Genomic DNA, 15,472 nt, shown 5'->3' on the forward strand with positions numbered 1-15,472 from the left:
GGCTGGAGGGGAGCCGAAGTGGGGCTGATCTATCTGGGCCGGAGGCTGGGGTGGCGAGTCAATCCCACATCCCCCCACTGCCCGGAAATGCCCAGGACGGTATATTTAGTCCCATCCCACTTTAGTCTCCTGTCATTGTCAAACACCCCAAATCTGTTTCCAGAAAGCAGGGGCGGGAGCCACCCAGCACCTTCCCCCAAACCCAACACTGAGATTTTAATGACATGTCTGTGAGTCTTTTTAAAAACTCTCTCTCTGGCTACTGGGGTCCGGGACCACAAGTCACCAGGCTGGGGCGGAGGTGGATGTGGGGAACGCTTCCTGTCCTTGCGGTAGGGACTGGGTCCAGCGAGGGACAGGCCAACAGCTGGGCTGGGTGGGGCTGGTAGACACACGGTGACGGGACAAGGTGGGCTCTTTCTCCGGAGACCGCAGTGGCAAAGAAAGACAACGGCTAGGCTCAGCCAGGTTGGTGAACAGGCAGCACATGCGCAGCCGGGAGCCAGGATGCTTCGGGGGCGGTGACCCCGGGAGGTACCCGTGTCCTCCCACACATGTGGAGAGCGAGGACGGCAGGGCTCTGGCCCTGCACCCGGGGATGTGGGCCATGAGTACTGCCACACGCGTCCACTCCTCCCTATGGACACTCCCATACGCACAGCTTTGGGGACAATTTCTGTCGATTCAGGGACCACACAGACCACCTCTGTTCCGTGGCTGTGTTAAGAATCCTGGATGTGCAGGATGCCCCAGGTCGAGGCTGCTGGCTGTGACAGGGGTATGGCTCAGAGGAGGAAGGAGGGTGGCTTTGTCCCGCCCTTCACCTGACTCCTCACAAAGCCTCGAATCCGGATCCGTGAACACATATCTGCTCCCAAGGCTGTGGGGCTGGTGCGCGGGTGGAGCCGCAAGCGATCTCGTTCCACAGGCCTGCAGCTGATTTCCTTCGGATCTGGGGGCCAAGGGGACAACCCACGAATCTGCCAGCTCCAAGGGAGGACCACGCTCTGGGGCCTCCCTCCTTTGCTGACCTCCTTTGCAGGGTCAGGGAGCCTTGTGCACCTGAACTGAACCTGGTTCCAAGCTTCTACCTTATGCATTTGTGAAATCCATGAACTACCCAGTAGCTCAGCACAGGAAACTGCCCCCCTGGCTGTTCCAGGCAAGCACCAGAAGCCAGGACGTTGTGAGGAAAGTGATGTTTTTCATCCGAAATGAGTGATGTTTCCTGCAGTGTGGGACTAGGTAAAGAAAGATCCTTCATCTGACAGTCAGTTGGGAGGATGGGAAGAGGTAACCTAAAGATTTGCCTCCTTTTCAGTGGCTGTTGCTCTGAGCTAGGAGAAAGATTTTCTAAAAGCAGATGTTCTGGGAAATCATTTTCTGGCACCTCTACGTCCCTTTTTTAACCAAGTGCAGGCCAAGACTTCTTTAGCCAAAGAGGCAGCTCAAGGCAGCACAGGAAACTGTGGAGGTGGTCAGGTCAGAGCCTCATCTCCTCCGTGAACAGGGAGTAAGGGTGCAGTCCAGCTTTCCTCATGGAAGGGCTTTGTAAATAGTCAGGAACGGACTGGGAGGAGTAGTCTTTCAACTTAAGTTCTGAGGAGCCTAACTTGCAATCTCCCTATTTATTTGTGCCAAAATGTGATGCCCTCAAGAGGCCATGTCAGAAATTTCAAAGCCATGGGAAGGAGAGGAAGGGGAGATTTGGGATGATCTTTTTTTAAATAAATGTATCACTTTGCTCATTTAATTTTCATTGGTTTATCAAGTTCTATTTATAAACAAATGTATTAAGTTCTTACGATGGTAAGGTAGAGACCACCTGAGCACTGGGAGTACAGTAAGTCAGATCTCTGTTTTGATGGAGTTTATGGTCTAATGGGGGAGACACAATATGAACACCACCAACAACAAAACAAGTAAGACAAGGGATGCCATTTACATTGTTGAGTGGACTATGGAGGGTTATGAGGTCAACAGTAATGCGGAAAGGAAGAGGATACTTTATAGGGTGCTCAGTGTGGCCTTTGAGAAGTAGGTGAGAGCAGACAAGAACATTCTCCCACATCACTGGTAGGAATATGTTGGAGAGCAATTTGGCAATATCTACTTTTGCAGTACCCTGGCAAAATTACATACGAATTTACTCTTTAACACAATAACCCCAAGATATACTGGCGAGATATGAAAGGCCCCACACGAATTATTCAGTGGGCCTAGGGAACAGACAAAGCTACACCTGGCTCAAAAGGCACTTCTAAATGTTTATTTTCTACATAATTATAAAAGCTGCCCCAAATGATCAAACACTGAACCAGCTTCTGTCTGGGGAAGGAGCAAACAAATTTACTTTCTGAATCACCATAATGTGGCTTCCGGAACAAGAAATTATTATGAATCATCAACGTGTGCTGTTAGGACTCTCAGCCTTCTTTAGTCTCTGATAAACCAACCTCCAGATCCCACATTTGGGAAAGGCCCACTGTGGGGACGTGATGTCCTCCACCCTCTGTGACCGCCATCCACATTCTACGTTTCTGTGTCTGAGGCCCTGCACCACTCGTGGGCTAGATTTCCAGATGCCACACCCTGAGTCCACCAGTCCTACACCAACAAAAGCTTTGTCTATTTTTGTGCCCTGGACAAAATTTAGTCACTCAGGACCTAAATCTGTCTTGCTTCTGACCAAAAGTAAGCCACCCAGAGTGGCTGTTAAGAAAACAGAATTGCCTGACCTGTCTGCCCTCAAACCCTTCTCCAACCCCACAGGGTCCCCAGGAGGAGACTAAGCTCTGGTTCTGCCCCGCCACGAGCTGGCCCGGCCCAACCTCATGGCCTCCTGGGCCTTCTGGCTACAGATATCTCTTCCCTCCCCTGAAGGCCCTCCCCAAAGTGCCCTCTCCTGAGTCACCCCCATTCTGCCCTGTCTAAAGGATGCTTTTCCTCTAGGTCCAGCTTTCAAGGCACCTCGTCCTCCTCTGACCTCACACAGATCAGCCTGCTGGCCTCTCTCTTTCCCCTGTCCCAGGGGTCCCCATCTCTGGTTCGTGTGTCCCTCTGGACGGTGAGCAATTAAGGGCAGGACTGTACCATGTGGGGTGGAAATGGGAGGCTCTCAGTGGATGTCATTTGTTCCGGGGGCCCAGAGAGGGCATGTGTCTGCAGGTTCTTCCCAAGCTCCGCAGGACAGTGGGGCAGCTGCTGGTCTGGCAATGGCTTCCACAGCACAGCGGGTCTCGGTCAGAAGCCCCTCACATCTTCACTTTGCTGCAGGACTAGTCCCCACTCCCACAGCCAGGCTGCTGAGGTGGAGAGCAGGCTCCTGAGGGTCCCAGAAGCAGAGGCACTGGTCCCATCTGGCTAGTCCTGCTAGTGACAAGGCTAAGGTGCCCCCTTTAGACCTAAAGCAAGACCAGGATCTCTGTGCCTGGTGGGGGCCCCGGGAGGAGCTGCAGCACTGATCACCTACCAGTTCTGTGTCTGAAGGGCTTCTCCCTCCCACCCAGAAATCTCAGTGCTACCCAGAGGAGGCCAAGGAGGCTTCATTTCTAAGGTATTTTTAGTCAGTTTTCATTACCGACTTTTTTCAAGAGCTGCTTCCATAAATGGCTCTGCACTCATGATTGCCAGTCCAGACCTCAGACAGCTTTAGACCCCAAATTAAAAGGGAACACCCGCACACTCCACCACATCAAGTCGGTCAAGGCCAAAAATAGATCCAACGAGATTGAGCAAGTATACGATTCCCCAGTGCAATTCCAGGGAAAGAACTGAACTGTGGGAGTTTTCCAGAAAGATGTGGTCACAGTGACACATCCCTTTCTCCCGTAGGGAATGGGTCCCATGAGGAGGTGGAGTGGGTGTACCTCCCTGTCCTGGGCCCCAGTGCTGGAGGAACCCCATCAGTGGGCAGGGCACATTCTTTCAGACTTAAAGATGATGTGAGATGCGTGGCAACAGATTCCCTGTAGGTGGCGAAATTAGGATGGGAGGGTCACCTGTCAATGAGGTTCTGCTGTCAAAGGGAGGACCCCAGTCCCTTCAGAATGCCTGCTGAAGCCACCTTCCTCCAGGCAGGGCCCTGGGAGGACTGGAGATCCCAGGAAAGCGTTTAGGGAGATGCTGCACCCATGGTGAGCCTCCATAAGGACAGGGAGGGCAGGCCCTGCTCTGCCCCAGCTGACCAGGCCCAGGCTCCTGCCCCTGCTCTCAGCCCCCGCCTCCCGCTGTGTTCTTCCTCCCTTCACCTTGCCAGTCTGCCCCATGCACCTGCCACACAGGACCTGGGGTGCACAGTGGGAGGGGGATGTCATGGAGAGTCAGATCTGGCCCCTGTTCTCAGGTTGTTCATGGTTTCTTAGGGAGCAGGAGAAAGGGGCAAGGCATGGCTCTGAATGAGGCTGGCAGAAAGTGACTCAAATCCTAAGAAAAATACATAGGATGGGGGATCAGGGCTCTAATCATGGAGGGTGCTGTGGGGAGAAGGGTCAGTGACACTTCCTAGAAAACAGATTTGAGAGTGGTGGGAGACTTCTGACAAGCCAAAAATGCAAGAGAGGCAAAGGCACAGGGTTGGGAAATAATGTGCCAGCTCCCATTATTTAAGCACCCCACTGTGTCAGGCATCACACTGGGCACGTTACACACACCACTTCTGTTAATGCTTACCTAACTCTTTCAGTCACCTGTTGCTGTGTAACACAGTAACCCAATTGTAGCAGCTTAGAACAAGAAACATTTATTATTTCACATATTTCTGAGGGTCAGGAATCTAGGCACTTAGCCGGGTGGGTCTGGCTCAGGGTCCCTCCTGGCTGGGATGAACAAATCTACTAAGCTCATGTGGCTGCTGGTGGCAGGCTTCTGTTCCTCATGGTGTCCACCTCTCCCTGGGGTTGCTCATGGCATTCACAGCATGACTTCCCCCAGAATCAGCAATCTGGTGGGGGTGCGGGGAGTGGCAGAGTGTTGGACCCAAGAAGGAAGCTGTAGTCTTTTATACCTAGTCTCAGAAGTGACATATCATCACCACTCTCATGTTCTATTGGTCACACAGACCAGTGCTGGCACAGTGTGGCAGGGACGTGCACAAGGGCATGAACACCAGGAGACAGGATCACTGAGAACCAGGCCAGAAGACACAAGAACTCAGTGGAAGAGGCATTATTTGCCCAGTTTTATAGATGAGAACATGGATGGTCAGGGAAGGTAACTGATTTGCATGGGTTCACAGGAGCACCCAAAGTGGGATGACAGTCTATGTGTATCTGACTCCAAAGTTTGTATTTTCCCCTCATTCAAAGCCTCAGCATACTGGGGACATATCAAGGGAACACCATGTGGTTAAGCTGGACTAGAACACTGGACACAGTGTACAAGACTCGAGGAACTTGAATGCTGGCATGAAGGGACACACAGAGGGAACCTGAACAGGGAAACTGTCTGGAGTAGATTTTCACTGGAGGAACTGGAGTTCTAAAACATGCCGAGAGCTTTTCACCTTCATGCCTCCCCTCCACCTGAACACCTTCTCCTTCCACCCCCTTCTGACTAAATTCTACCCTTCTTCAAGGTCCAGCCTGAATGTTATCTCCTGCCAAGCTTTCTCTGTCCTCCAGCCAGGAGAACCTTCCTCCTCTTCTTCTGGCCTTGTTTGTCTCCCACAAAATGAGAGGAAGACCTGGTCTGTCTTCTGCTGTGCTGAACCATTCTGCTCCTGTTTGCTGAATGCATGAATGGTCATTCCTCCCATTTTGCCTTAATTTATAGCTATAACAAGCAGACCTTGAGCTGGGGCTGTACTTTGGAATAGGCCCCAAGATAACCAGGAAGGGGAATGGCACACAGTGAGTTCCTAGTAGTGTTAAAGAATGGCCACAGACCGAACAATCCAACATTCTCCATACCCAGGCCTTGCAGCCTTCAGCTTCCCCAGAACTCACTGTATTCAGAGCCCTTGGCTGCTCAGAATAAATGGCTGCTGCTCCGAGCACAGAGCCAGCAGCTAAAGGAAATAACCGGATTTTACTTCTGGTCTTGTTACTAACTAGCTGGCCTTGGGCTAAAAACAGATAAAGCTAACATTTATTGGGTATTTACCAGGCACTGTTTCAGCACTTGGCACAGATTATCTCATTTAACACAGCAATCCTATGACACAGGAACTATTATCTCTCCCATTTTATAGGGAGGAAACTGAGGCACAGAGCATTAAATAATTTACACAAAAATCATATAAACAGTATCTCAGGTCAGGATTCCTGGGAAAAAGTCCCTGAGTCAGAAGGTTTGGCAGAGAGTACTCTCTGTAAGGAATGGAGGCAGCAGGACTGAGCTCAGCTGAACAGTGATGTGGACCCACAAAGGCCTCAGCTCATTCCTCATGCACAGGGGCCATTCAGAGCAGTCCTCCTTGAGACGAGGGGGCTGGACATTTACACCCCCATAAAATAGCCATTAAATGTGGGGTGCTGCCAAGGAGGGTGGCTGACCTTGGATAAGCAGCCCCTGTGCACCTGGCCACTTAGTGCCTAGAGGAAGACTCGCCACCGGTCCGAAGCCCACCCTCCAGGCAGCTTACTCCTGAAGAGAAGATATGGCAAATACCACAGCAGCCACTACAAACAGCAAGTGGCAGAATGGGGATCTGAACCCAGGAAGCCTGATCCTGAAATGGATCCTGAAACCCACTCAGCTGCAGGTCCCTAAGGGGATGGTTGGGCTGGGGGGAGGGTGTAGATAAACAGGGCAGGCCCTTCCCTCGGATCGCTGGCAGCTCTAACTGAGCACTGCTAGGCACTTGCTAAGGGTTTAAATGCCTTAACCTATTTAAGTGTTGCACCAGGATATAGGTACATTATTCTGATGTTAAAGGTGAGGAAACAGATATGGAGGCTCTTAGTAACTTGTGCAACATCTCACGGCTCTCAAGTGATAGACCCAGGATTGAAACCTGGCGTGTCCTCCTCCAAAGTAGCCCACCCCTCTGGCCTCCCAGTGGCAGGGGCAAGCCTCTTCACTGCTGTGATCCACTTTTCACATCCGCCCCTGTGGACCTGGGTACCCAGGAACTGAGCCAGTCACTTATAGTCCTTGAGACTCCATTTCCTCCCCTGCCTACAGGGGGTGGTAGTAGACATTTACCCCAGAAGGGTAAGAAACACCGAGGAGATGGATGTGGGGAAGGAGGCAGGGGACACCATCCTGGTGGACTGACAGGGTTTTAGAGAAAATGGAACCAAGTTATCTGTGAAATGAAAGACAATATTTGCAAACCACTTATCTGATAAGGAACTAATATCTAAAATAGATAAGGAACTCAATAGCAAAAATAATAATAATAACAACAATAATAATCCAATTAAAATGGGCAGAGAGGGGCACCTGGGTGGCCCTCAGTTGGTGACCTCAGTCTTTGGCTTAGGTCATGATCCCAGGGTCCTGGAATCAAGCCCCAGATAGGGCTCCCTGCTCAGCGGGGAGCCTGCTTCTCCCTCTGCCTGCCTCTCCCTCTGCTTGTGCTCTCTCTCACTCTCTCTCTGCCAAATAAATAAATTTTTTAAAAATCCTTAAAAATGGGGACGCCTGGGTGGCTCAGTTGGTTAAGCGGCTGCCTTCGGCTCAGGTCATGATCCCAGCGTCCTGGGATCGAGTCCCACATCGGGCTCCTTGCTTGGCGGGGAGCCTGCTTCTCCCTCTGTCTCTGCCTGCCACTCTGTCTGCCTGTGCTTGCTCTCGCTTCTCTCTCTATGACAAATAAATAAATAAAATCTTTAAAAAAAAAAAAAAATCCTTAAAAATGGGCAGAGGAACTGAATAGACATTCTTCCAAAGAAGACATCCAGATGGCCAACAGACACATGAAAAGGTGCTCAACATCATTCGGCATCAGAGAAATGCAAATCAAAACCACAATAAGCTACACCTCACACCTGTTACAATGGCTATCCTCAAGAAGACAAGAGATAACAAGTGTTGGTAAGGATGTAGAGAAAAGGGAACACTTGTCCACTGTTGGTAAGAATGTACATTGGTGCAGCCATTGTGGAAATCATCACAGAGGTTCCTTGAAAAACTGAAAACAGAACTACCATATGATTCAGCACACATACTTCGGAGAATAGATCCAAAGGAAATGAAAGCAGGATCCCGAAGTGATCACGGCACTCCCATGTTCACTGTACATTATTCACAACAGTTACAATATAGAAACAACCTAAGTGTGCATCAACAGGTAAATGGACAAAAAAGATGCAGTGTGTACATACGACAGAGTATCATTCAGTCATGAAAAAAAAGGCAATCCTGTCATTTGTGACAAGATGGGCTGGACTTTGAAGGCATTATGCAAAGTGAAATAAGCCAGACGGAGAAGACAAATACTGCATGGTGAAATCATGCTATGCTAAGTGAAATCTTAGGAAAAAAGTCAGAATCATAAAGATAGAGAGTAGAAAATTGTTGCCAGGGGCTTAAGGGTGGGGGATATTGGAGAGATTAAAAGGGTACAAACATCCAGCTATAAGAGGAATAAGGTCTTGTACCCCTGGGGCTAATAATACAGTATATGTTCATAAAAAATTAAAAAATTTAAAAAAAAAGATGAATAAGCTCTGAGGACCTAATGTAAAATATAAGGACTAGAGCTGATGACACAATAGTGTGTAACTGAAATCTGTGAGGAGACCAATGTGGTGATTAACCAGCTGCGGAGAATCCTGTGACAATGCCTCTGTATAACAAGTCACTACATAGTATACTTTGGATATCTTATAATTTTACATGTCAATTACACATCGATAAAGCTAAGTTAATTTTTAATAAGAGATGCCACCTTTGGGCATATGGCCACATTAACAGCTTTTCAGATGGACAAAGGATTTACTGTTAAATGACCGGTGAAGTAGCAAGACAGTAGGCATTTAATGTTCCATTTTATAAAAAATAATAAAATATTAATATCTGTATTGATAAAATGTCAGGGCTGATTGGGGAGACTACAGCAAAGGATTAAAATGCTGGTTTTCTCTGAAGTGGAGAGAGGGTTGCAAAGGGCTTCATTTTTTTTTCTTTTTTTTAAAGATTTTACTTATTTATTTGGAAGACAGAGATCACAGGTAGGCAGGCAGACAGAGAGAAGGAAGGGAAGCAGACTCCCTGCTGAGCAGAGAGCCCAATGAGGGGCTCCATCCCAGGACCCTGGGATCAAGACCTGAGCCGAAGGCAGAGGCTTTAACCCACTGAGCCACCCAGGCGCCCCCATATTTTATGTTTCTGAACATATGGTCTGATTTCCTAAAATGAAATTCCTACAATTAATCCATATGGTATGAATTTTTTACAGTGAACATTCATTATCATTAGTTCTATAAAACCCTCAAATGAAGATATTTTCAAAATAAGAATCTCAGTTTACAACCTACATTCCACACAGTCCAATTCCACCACACTTAATGCACCTAATGATGGGCCAGGGCCCCACAGGGAGAGGCGGCTTCTATACTGGAGAAGAGCTGAAGAGCAGAAGAGCAGAGGAGCAGGGAGCAGACCTGCTGGGTGGCCTTGGGAAAATCACCCAACTTCTCTGAGCTTCACTCTCTTCTTTTCCAAAACATAGATGTGACTGTAATTGTAATGCAAATGAAGGCACAGACCTGGACGTTCTGGGCGTGAGGTCCTCACCAGGCATCATCTCACATGCTCCCGGAACAGCTCCGGTGGGTGGGTACCCTGAGTGCCTCCATTTTACAGAGGAAGAAACTGAGCCTCCTGGAGGTGAACTAGAAGACCCAGATCACACTCACAGCAGGTGGTGGCATTGAGATGCAGATTATGTCTGAGTCCACGGTCAGAACCCCCCATCTAAGTCCCCTCTGCCTTCCCCTTGTCCCTTGGCTCCTGGTTTCCAGATGGGGGGGTGTCAACTGTCTACACCACTTGACAACCATCTCTGTGGTTTATGCATTTATTATTTGCATCCCCCCCTCCGAAGACCGGTTCCATGAGGGCTGGACTTGGTTAGGCTCACTGTCACATCCCAGTAACCAGAACTGTGCCTGGCACATGGCAGTTATCACAAAACTATTTGTTGAGTGAATTCATGAAAAATGAAAGAATTCCCTAGTAAAGAACCAAAGAAAGTGACCCTGGGGTCATGGAGACCAAGCATTGCCCCTTCAAGGTCACAGGGCTGAGGAGCACGTGGGCCAGATTCCTCATTTACACAGCCCTGCTGGCCCCAAATCCAACACCTCAGGTCAACACCCCAGTCCTCGAGGCACAGGAGTAAGTCTGCTCAGAGAAGGGCTGGGACAAGAGTGAAGATGGCTCCATGCATTTCTGGCTAGACCTCTGCCTGCAGGGTTATTTGTGCCTCAGTTTCTAGACCTGGAACTCGGTATCTGCTACTCCTCTGACTCAAGGTGGAAAAGGACCAGAAGGAACACGCAGAGTCAGTCCTTCCCTCCTCATTCCTCCCTCACCAGCCGCAGGGCCAACCCCAGGTGCCTAAGGTACAGCCGGTCAGACCCACCCTCCAGCCCAGGGGATGGGGCAGTGCGGTGAGGAGCTGTCTCCAGCACAGGGCCATGGGGTCAGGGCTGGGAGGCCCCTTGCTTCCTGACACCATCGCTGTGGACTAGACGAGAAAGCAGAGGGAAGGGAGGTGACTCGGAACAGGAAGGAATAAGTGGTGGGTCCAGGTAGTGTAAGAATGTGAATGTTGCCTCCCAGCTCAGGGCTCTCCTCTCCGGGAGCACAGGAGACACTCGGGACAGACCCCATCAGCTCCACATGGGCATCAGCCCCCCTCAGCATGTCCTGACCAAGGGGAGCCAAGAGTGTACAGTCTGAGATGGACAGGCCAGGCAGGGGCCCCAGCTCTGACCACAGCCCCGGCCTCCCTCCAGAGATGCTGGCAGCCATGACAGAGGTGTCCTAAAGCATCTGTTTGGGCACAGATGCCCGGCCTGTGGGCCAGAGGCCTGTGACAGGGCCAAGGTCTCTGGTCCCACAGGCTGCCGTGGATGGTCAGGGGCCTAGCAGGCACTAGGTCTGGCTTCTAGAGCAGATGAGGCCAGTAGGAGAGGTGGAGCTGGTGGTGCGGGTACAGGAGCCCAGCTGTGGGCGTAGATGCCACCATTACTCTGCCATCAGGCTCTGTGGCAGTTCAAGGGCCTGGGGCCTGGGCCTCCAAAGAAGCAAAGACTCCTGCTAGGTGTCTAACCCTCCCACCCCCACAGCCTAGGTAATTACCAGTTAAACCACTCACACTGCAAGAGTTCTACTAGTGCAATTAGTACATCAGAATAAAGAAGCCCTCTGACAGCTGGCTGGGCCCTCCCACAGACTGGGCTTCCACCAAACAAAGATCTGCTTGTTAATCCCACAGCGTCAGAGGCCTCAGATCTTAATGAAACACACACAGACAGCGTGGGAAGAAGCTGGCATCAGGAATCCACAGGCCCTGGATGATGCCATGGATGAGCTGTGTGGCCCTGGGCTGGCCATTTTACCTCTCTGAGCCCATGCAAAGGGGGCTGGTAAAACAGCTTACATGTCGCTAGATGGGTGCAACAAAGGCTCTTCAGGTGCTCGTTTTTATTCTAAAAATAGGTACAGACATCTTTTGCTTGGCTTTTAAAAATCTGTTTCTGGGTTGCATATAGGAAGTGTGGGACATTCCCAACACACCCAACCAAGGCTGGGCAGCAGCTGGCAGGGAGCTGGGGCAACAGGGACCAGTCCAGGTGCACCTACTAGAGGGCTGATTTTCTGCTCCTCCCATCTATCAACCCATCCCACAATACCCCTGACGATGCTCTGATCTCAGTGAGCCCCATTTTACAAGAAGGGATCTGTGGCTCCAAGAGGGTAAGGGGCTTGCCTGAGGTTACACAGCGGAGGCAGGAGAGAAATCAGTCTGAGCTAAGGGTACTGCTTGATTCGCAGTAAGAGCTCCCACCAAGGCTGTGCACGCCTTCACCCAGGGGATGCTGGGGAAGCAGGACACTGGCTGGGCAGAGACTCACTCTAATGGATGTCCCCCTTAGGGACATTCTCAGGATGACTGTATCCACAACCCCTCTTGGTTCTGGCCTCAGGTCAGCTTGTCCTGAGGAAAGGGCTCTAGTTTCAGTTCCACACATGGTCTCTTTCGTCCTGAGTCCCCCACCCTGCCCTTAACCAAGAAGGTGGCATTCAGAACCCATTGACCCAGTCCTATGCCTGGCACCCGGCTCTCAGCAGAGATTAACAGCCACTTCCTGGTGCTCACTCCCCACCCCAGCCCACCCACCAGCTCTGGGGTGTGGTGGACAGAGGTCTCCTTGGCTGTCCACTCTGCCTGCCCTTATAGAGGAAGCGAATGGCTGAAAACCCCACAAAACCTGCTGCTGCTCCGTCCCTTGGGTTCCTCTGCCCTAAACCCCTCTGGAAGCTCTTTCCACCTTGAAAGCCTGTCCTCCTGACAGTAGAAATATCATCTCCTTGAGGACCCGATGTAGGGCCAAACAATCTGGGCCTGTCCTGACTGGGCCATGGAGAGGCTGTGCTGTCCTGGGCATGACATTACCTCTCTGAGCCTCACTGTCCTCATCTGGGAGATGGGGATGAATATCATGTCTGTTCCCAGGGTTGTGGGGAGGGGTGAGCGTGATGCTGTACGTGAAGGGATGCTTGTGGCTTTGGCAAGGGTCCTGTCTCTACCTCAGCCTGAGCTGTAGTCCTTCAATCCCACATCCAGTCTGGTGTCTGCTCCAGCCCAGAACCCTGGAACTCACTGGCTACAGACAGGAGGCAAAGCAGATAGGGGACATTCACGACTGCAGATTAAAGAGATTTAGTAATGGAGAGACACCTTCGAGTACTCTAACCACAAATGGGTCCACGACTTGGAGAAAAATTACTGTAGAAAGGAAAGGCTGGGCTTTGTGTAGAAGAACGAGGAGGGTCCAAGGGGCCTACTGGGTCCTTCCACCGGCCTGGACACTCACTGCATGCCAGCCATGTCCCAGGTGCTAGGCCCAGGGTGACAGGACCACTGACTGCCTCATTGAGCTCAGAGGCTACTCCTTCCCGCCTGCTGCCCTGGCAGCCACACCCTCACCTGCAGGAGCTGGGGCTCTGGCCAGGGAACAGGCAGCTGTGCACTCAGGACATCTGGGTTCTCAGCTCCGGTCACTTTGATGATGTGACTGGGGCTTTCCACACTGAACTTTGTCCTTTTTCAGTATCGCCCTTATCACTGTGACAGCATCTGGGCCTGTTTACTCATCTGTCTCCCTGGGACCAAACTGTCTTCCTGGCACTGTCCGGTCCACCCGACAGGAGATGATTCCTACCCTCGGGTGTGTTCGGGGGCGGGACGAACGCGCACATCCGTGGGACTCACATTCGCCCCCACCCGCCGTGGACTTGGCCCTGAGCTCCGCACTCCTCAACCCTCGTTGGGGGCGTGGCCACGACCAGGGAGCACCTGTTCGAGGCGGGGGCGCACTGGCCAAGGCGGTGCACTCGCCCCTGCCGCCCGCGAGGGGTCCCTGGTCCCTTCCGCGCCCGCGCGTCCAGCCGGCGGCCGCACTCACCCATGTTGACGAAGCTCATGACCAAGTCGGCGCGGCCCGGGGGCCACTCCGGGGGGCCGCCGTCCTCGTCGTCGTCGTCGGCCATGGCGTGGTACAGGTCCAGCATGAAGAGCGGCGCCGACGCGGGCAGCCGGGCGGTGGCGGGCGGCGCGCGGGGCCGGGGCCGCCCGGGCAGCCCCAGCACCGCCAGGATCTCGCGCTGCATGTCGCGGCGCTCGCGCGGGCCCAGGCGGCGGACCGGGCAGCCGGCCGGGGGGCGCGGGCCGGAACCACCACCGCTCAGCGCGCACAGCGCCAGACCCACGAGCCACAGCGGCCCGGGGCGCGCGGCCATGGCGGGCTGGGCGGGCGTTCAGCGGGTGCGCATCCGCTCCGCGGCCGCCCCGACGGCGAGCGGCGGGCGAGGCTCGGGGTCGGCGCCTCCGGTTGGGGTCGCCGGCGGCCGCGGCGCTACCTCAGACCGCCTCCCACGCCGCACCTGCTGGGCTCTCGGCGGCGTCGACGAGGCCTCCGCTGCCTCGCGGTAGGCGCTCCTCCGGGGGCCGGGGACTGGGGACTGGCGGCCAATCTGTGGCCGCTGTGCGGTCGGTCGGCTACTGCCGAGGCCACTTCCAAGGTAGGGGCGACGGGCGAGCTCCCGTTGGCCCTGAGGGCGGCGCGGACCCGCGGGTGCCTCTTCAGTGGGACCCGCCGTCTGCGCCGCGCGCCCCGCCTCCGCCGCCTGTAGGGACCGCGCGCCGCCGTCAGGCCCCGCCCCCTTCCGCCCTGACCAATGGCGGCGCGGGGCGGGGCCAAAGCCGCGGAACCGACGACCGGGAAGGGGCTGTGGATCTCGGTTAGTGTCGCGGGTGTTGGCTTCCCGGAGATGTAAGCCGTCGTTGGTGAAGGACGGGTCGGGTGAGGAGTCCTCTGCCCAGCCGTCTTCGCGACCCTGCTGGGCTCCTCTCCCAGCCGCCGGGGGCACCGTCGGGCGACCGCGGGGCCTTGTCCTAGGTTTTCCAGGATAGCGGCCCGGTCCGGCCAAATCCGGGACTTGAGCTCCCGCAGGACGTGTCCTCGAGCGCCGTCCCGCCAGCGCAGTGACCCGGCAGCCTCGCCTGGTGCGCGGAGGGTTGCTCCAGGACCTGAAAGGCCTCAGTGGGGTCTAGAGGTAGAGGAACCCCGCTGGTGCCAGTTGCGGCGGGAGAGTGGGACGCGTTCCTCTGCCACCCGCCGCCTCCGCAGTTCCTCGCTGGCCACCTCCTCTCCGGCTGTCCGCTTACGCGCGCTGTTGGCGGCTTCTCCTTCCCTCACTACTGCTCCGTCTCTTGCTCCGGGGCTTCCATCTACCTGGCTCCAGCAAGCTCCTGGCCCGCGTCCCAGACGGGCTCCCCACGCTCCCCGATGATCCCTCAACCGCATCGTCACCTCCGGCTCTTGATCTGCACCCTGCAGCCTCCAAGCTGATCCAGCCGCGCAAGGGAGATGCACACCCGTGTCCAACTGGGCCAGGGAACTCTGGGGCCCTTCCGGAGCGTCCAGGAAGCTCCCTTTGTGTATCTTGTCAGGACCCCCAAGGGCTTTCAAGAGAAGACTCTACACGGAACCCCCTCTATTGACTCAGCCCCCTCCTGAACACTCTGCTCTTCCTGGACGCTCTCTCGCTGCATTTATTCATTTATGGCTAAGACGCTGCACTGGGAGGAAGTGACACCTAGACTGAGCTCGAAAGGCTGGAAGGGTCGGGCCTGGGATGAGAGGAAAGGTCAATGGGCAGAGGAAACTGCTGATGTGCGATGCCAGGGAGCGTAATGCAGGCACCACTCCGCACTTACCGTGTGCTATGCGTTCTCTGCATTATTGCTTTAAGGCTCGCACATAGAGGGTAGACGCCATTTCAACCCCCT

The 15,472-nt window shown here is 53.5% G+C and overlaps 1 protein-coding gene across 3 annotated transcripts in view; it reads right to left on the minus strand.

Annotated features, from left to right (window-relative positions):
• BMP8B (bone morphogenetic protein 8b) overlaps nt 1-14,293 on the minus strand; it is a 31,048-nt gene extending 16,755 nt beyond the window's left edge. For all 3 annotated transcript variants that reach the window (XM_059135806.1, XM_059135805.1, XM_059135807.1), the window contains exon 1: nt 13,587-14,293. In XM_059135806.1, coding sequence (XP_058991789.1) covers nt 13,587-13,920 — 334 coding nt within the window. In that variant the 5' untranslated portion in view covers nt 13,921-14,293. The remainder of the gene's footprint in view (nt 1-13,586) is intronic.
• Nucleotides 14,294-15,472: the final 1,179 nt, after the last annotated feature.

This window comes from Mustela lutreola, chromosome 10 (assembly GCF_030435805.1).
Source record: "Mustela lutreola isolate mMusLut2 chromosome 10, mMusLut2.pri, whole genome shotgun sequence".
Taxonomy (NCBI): Eukaryota; Metazoa; Chordata; class Mammalia; order Carnivora; family Mustelidae; genus Mustela; species Mustela lutreola.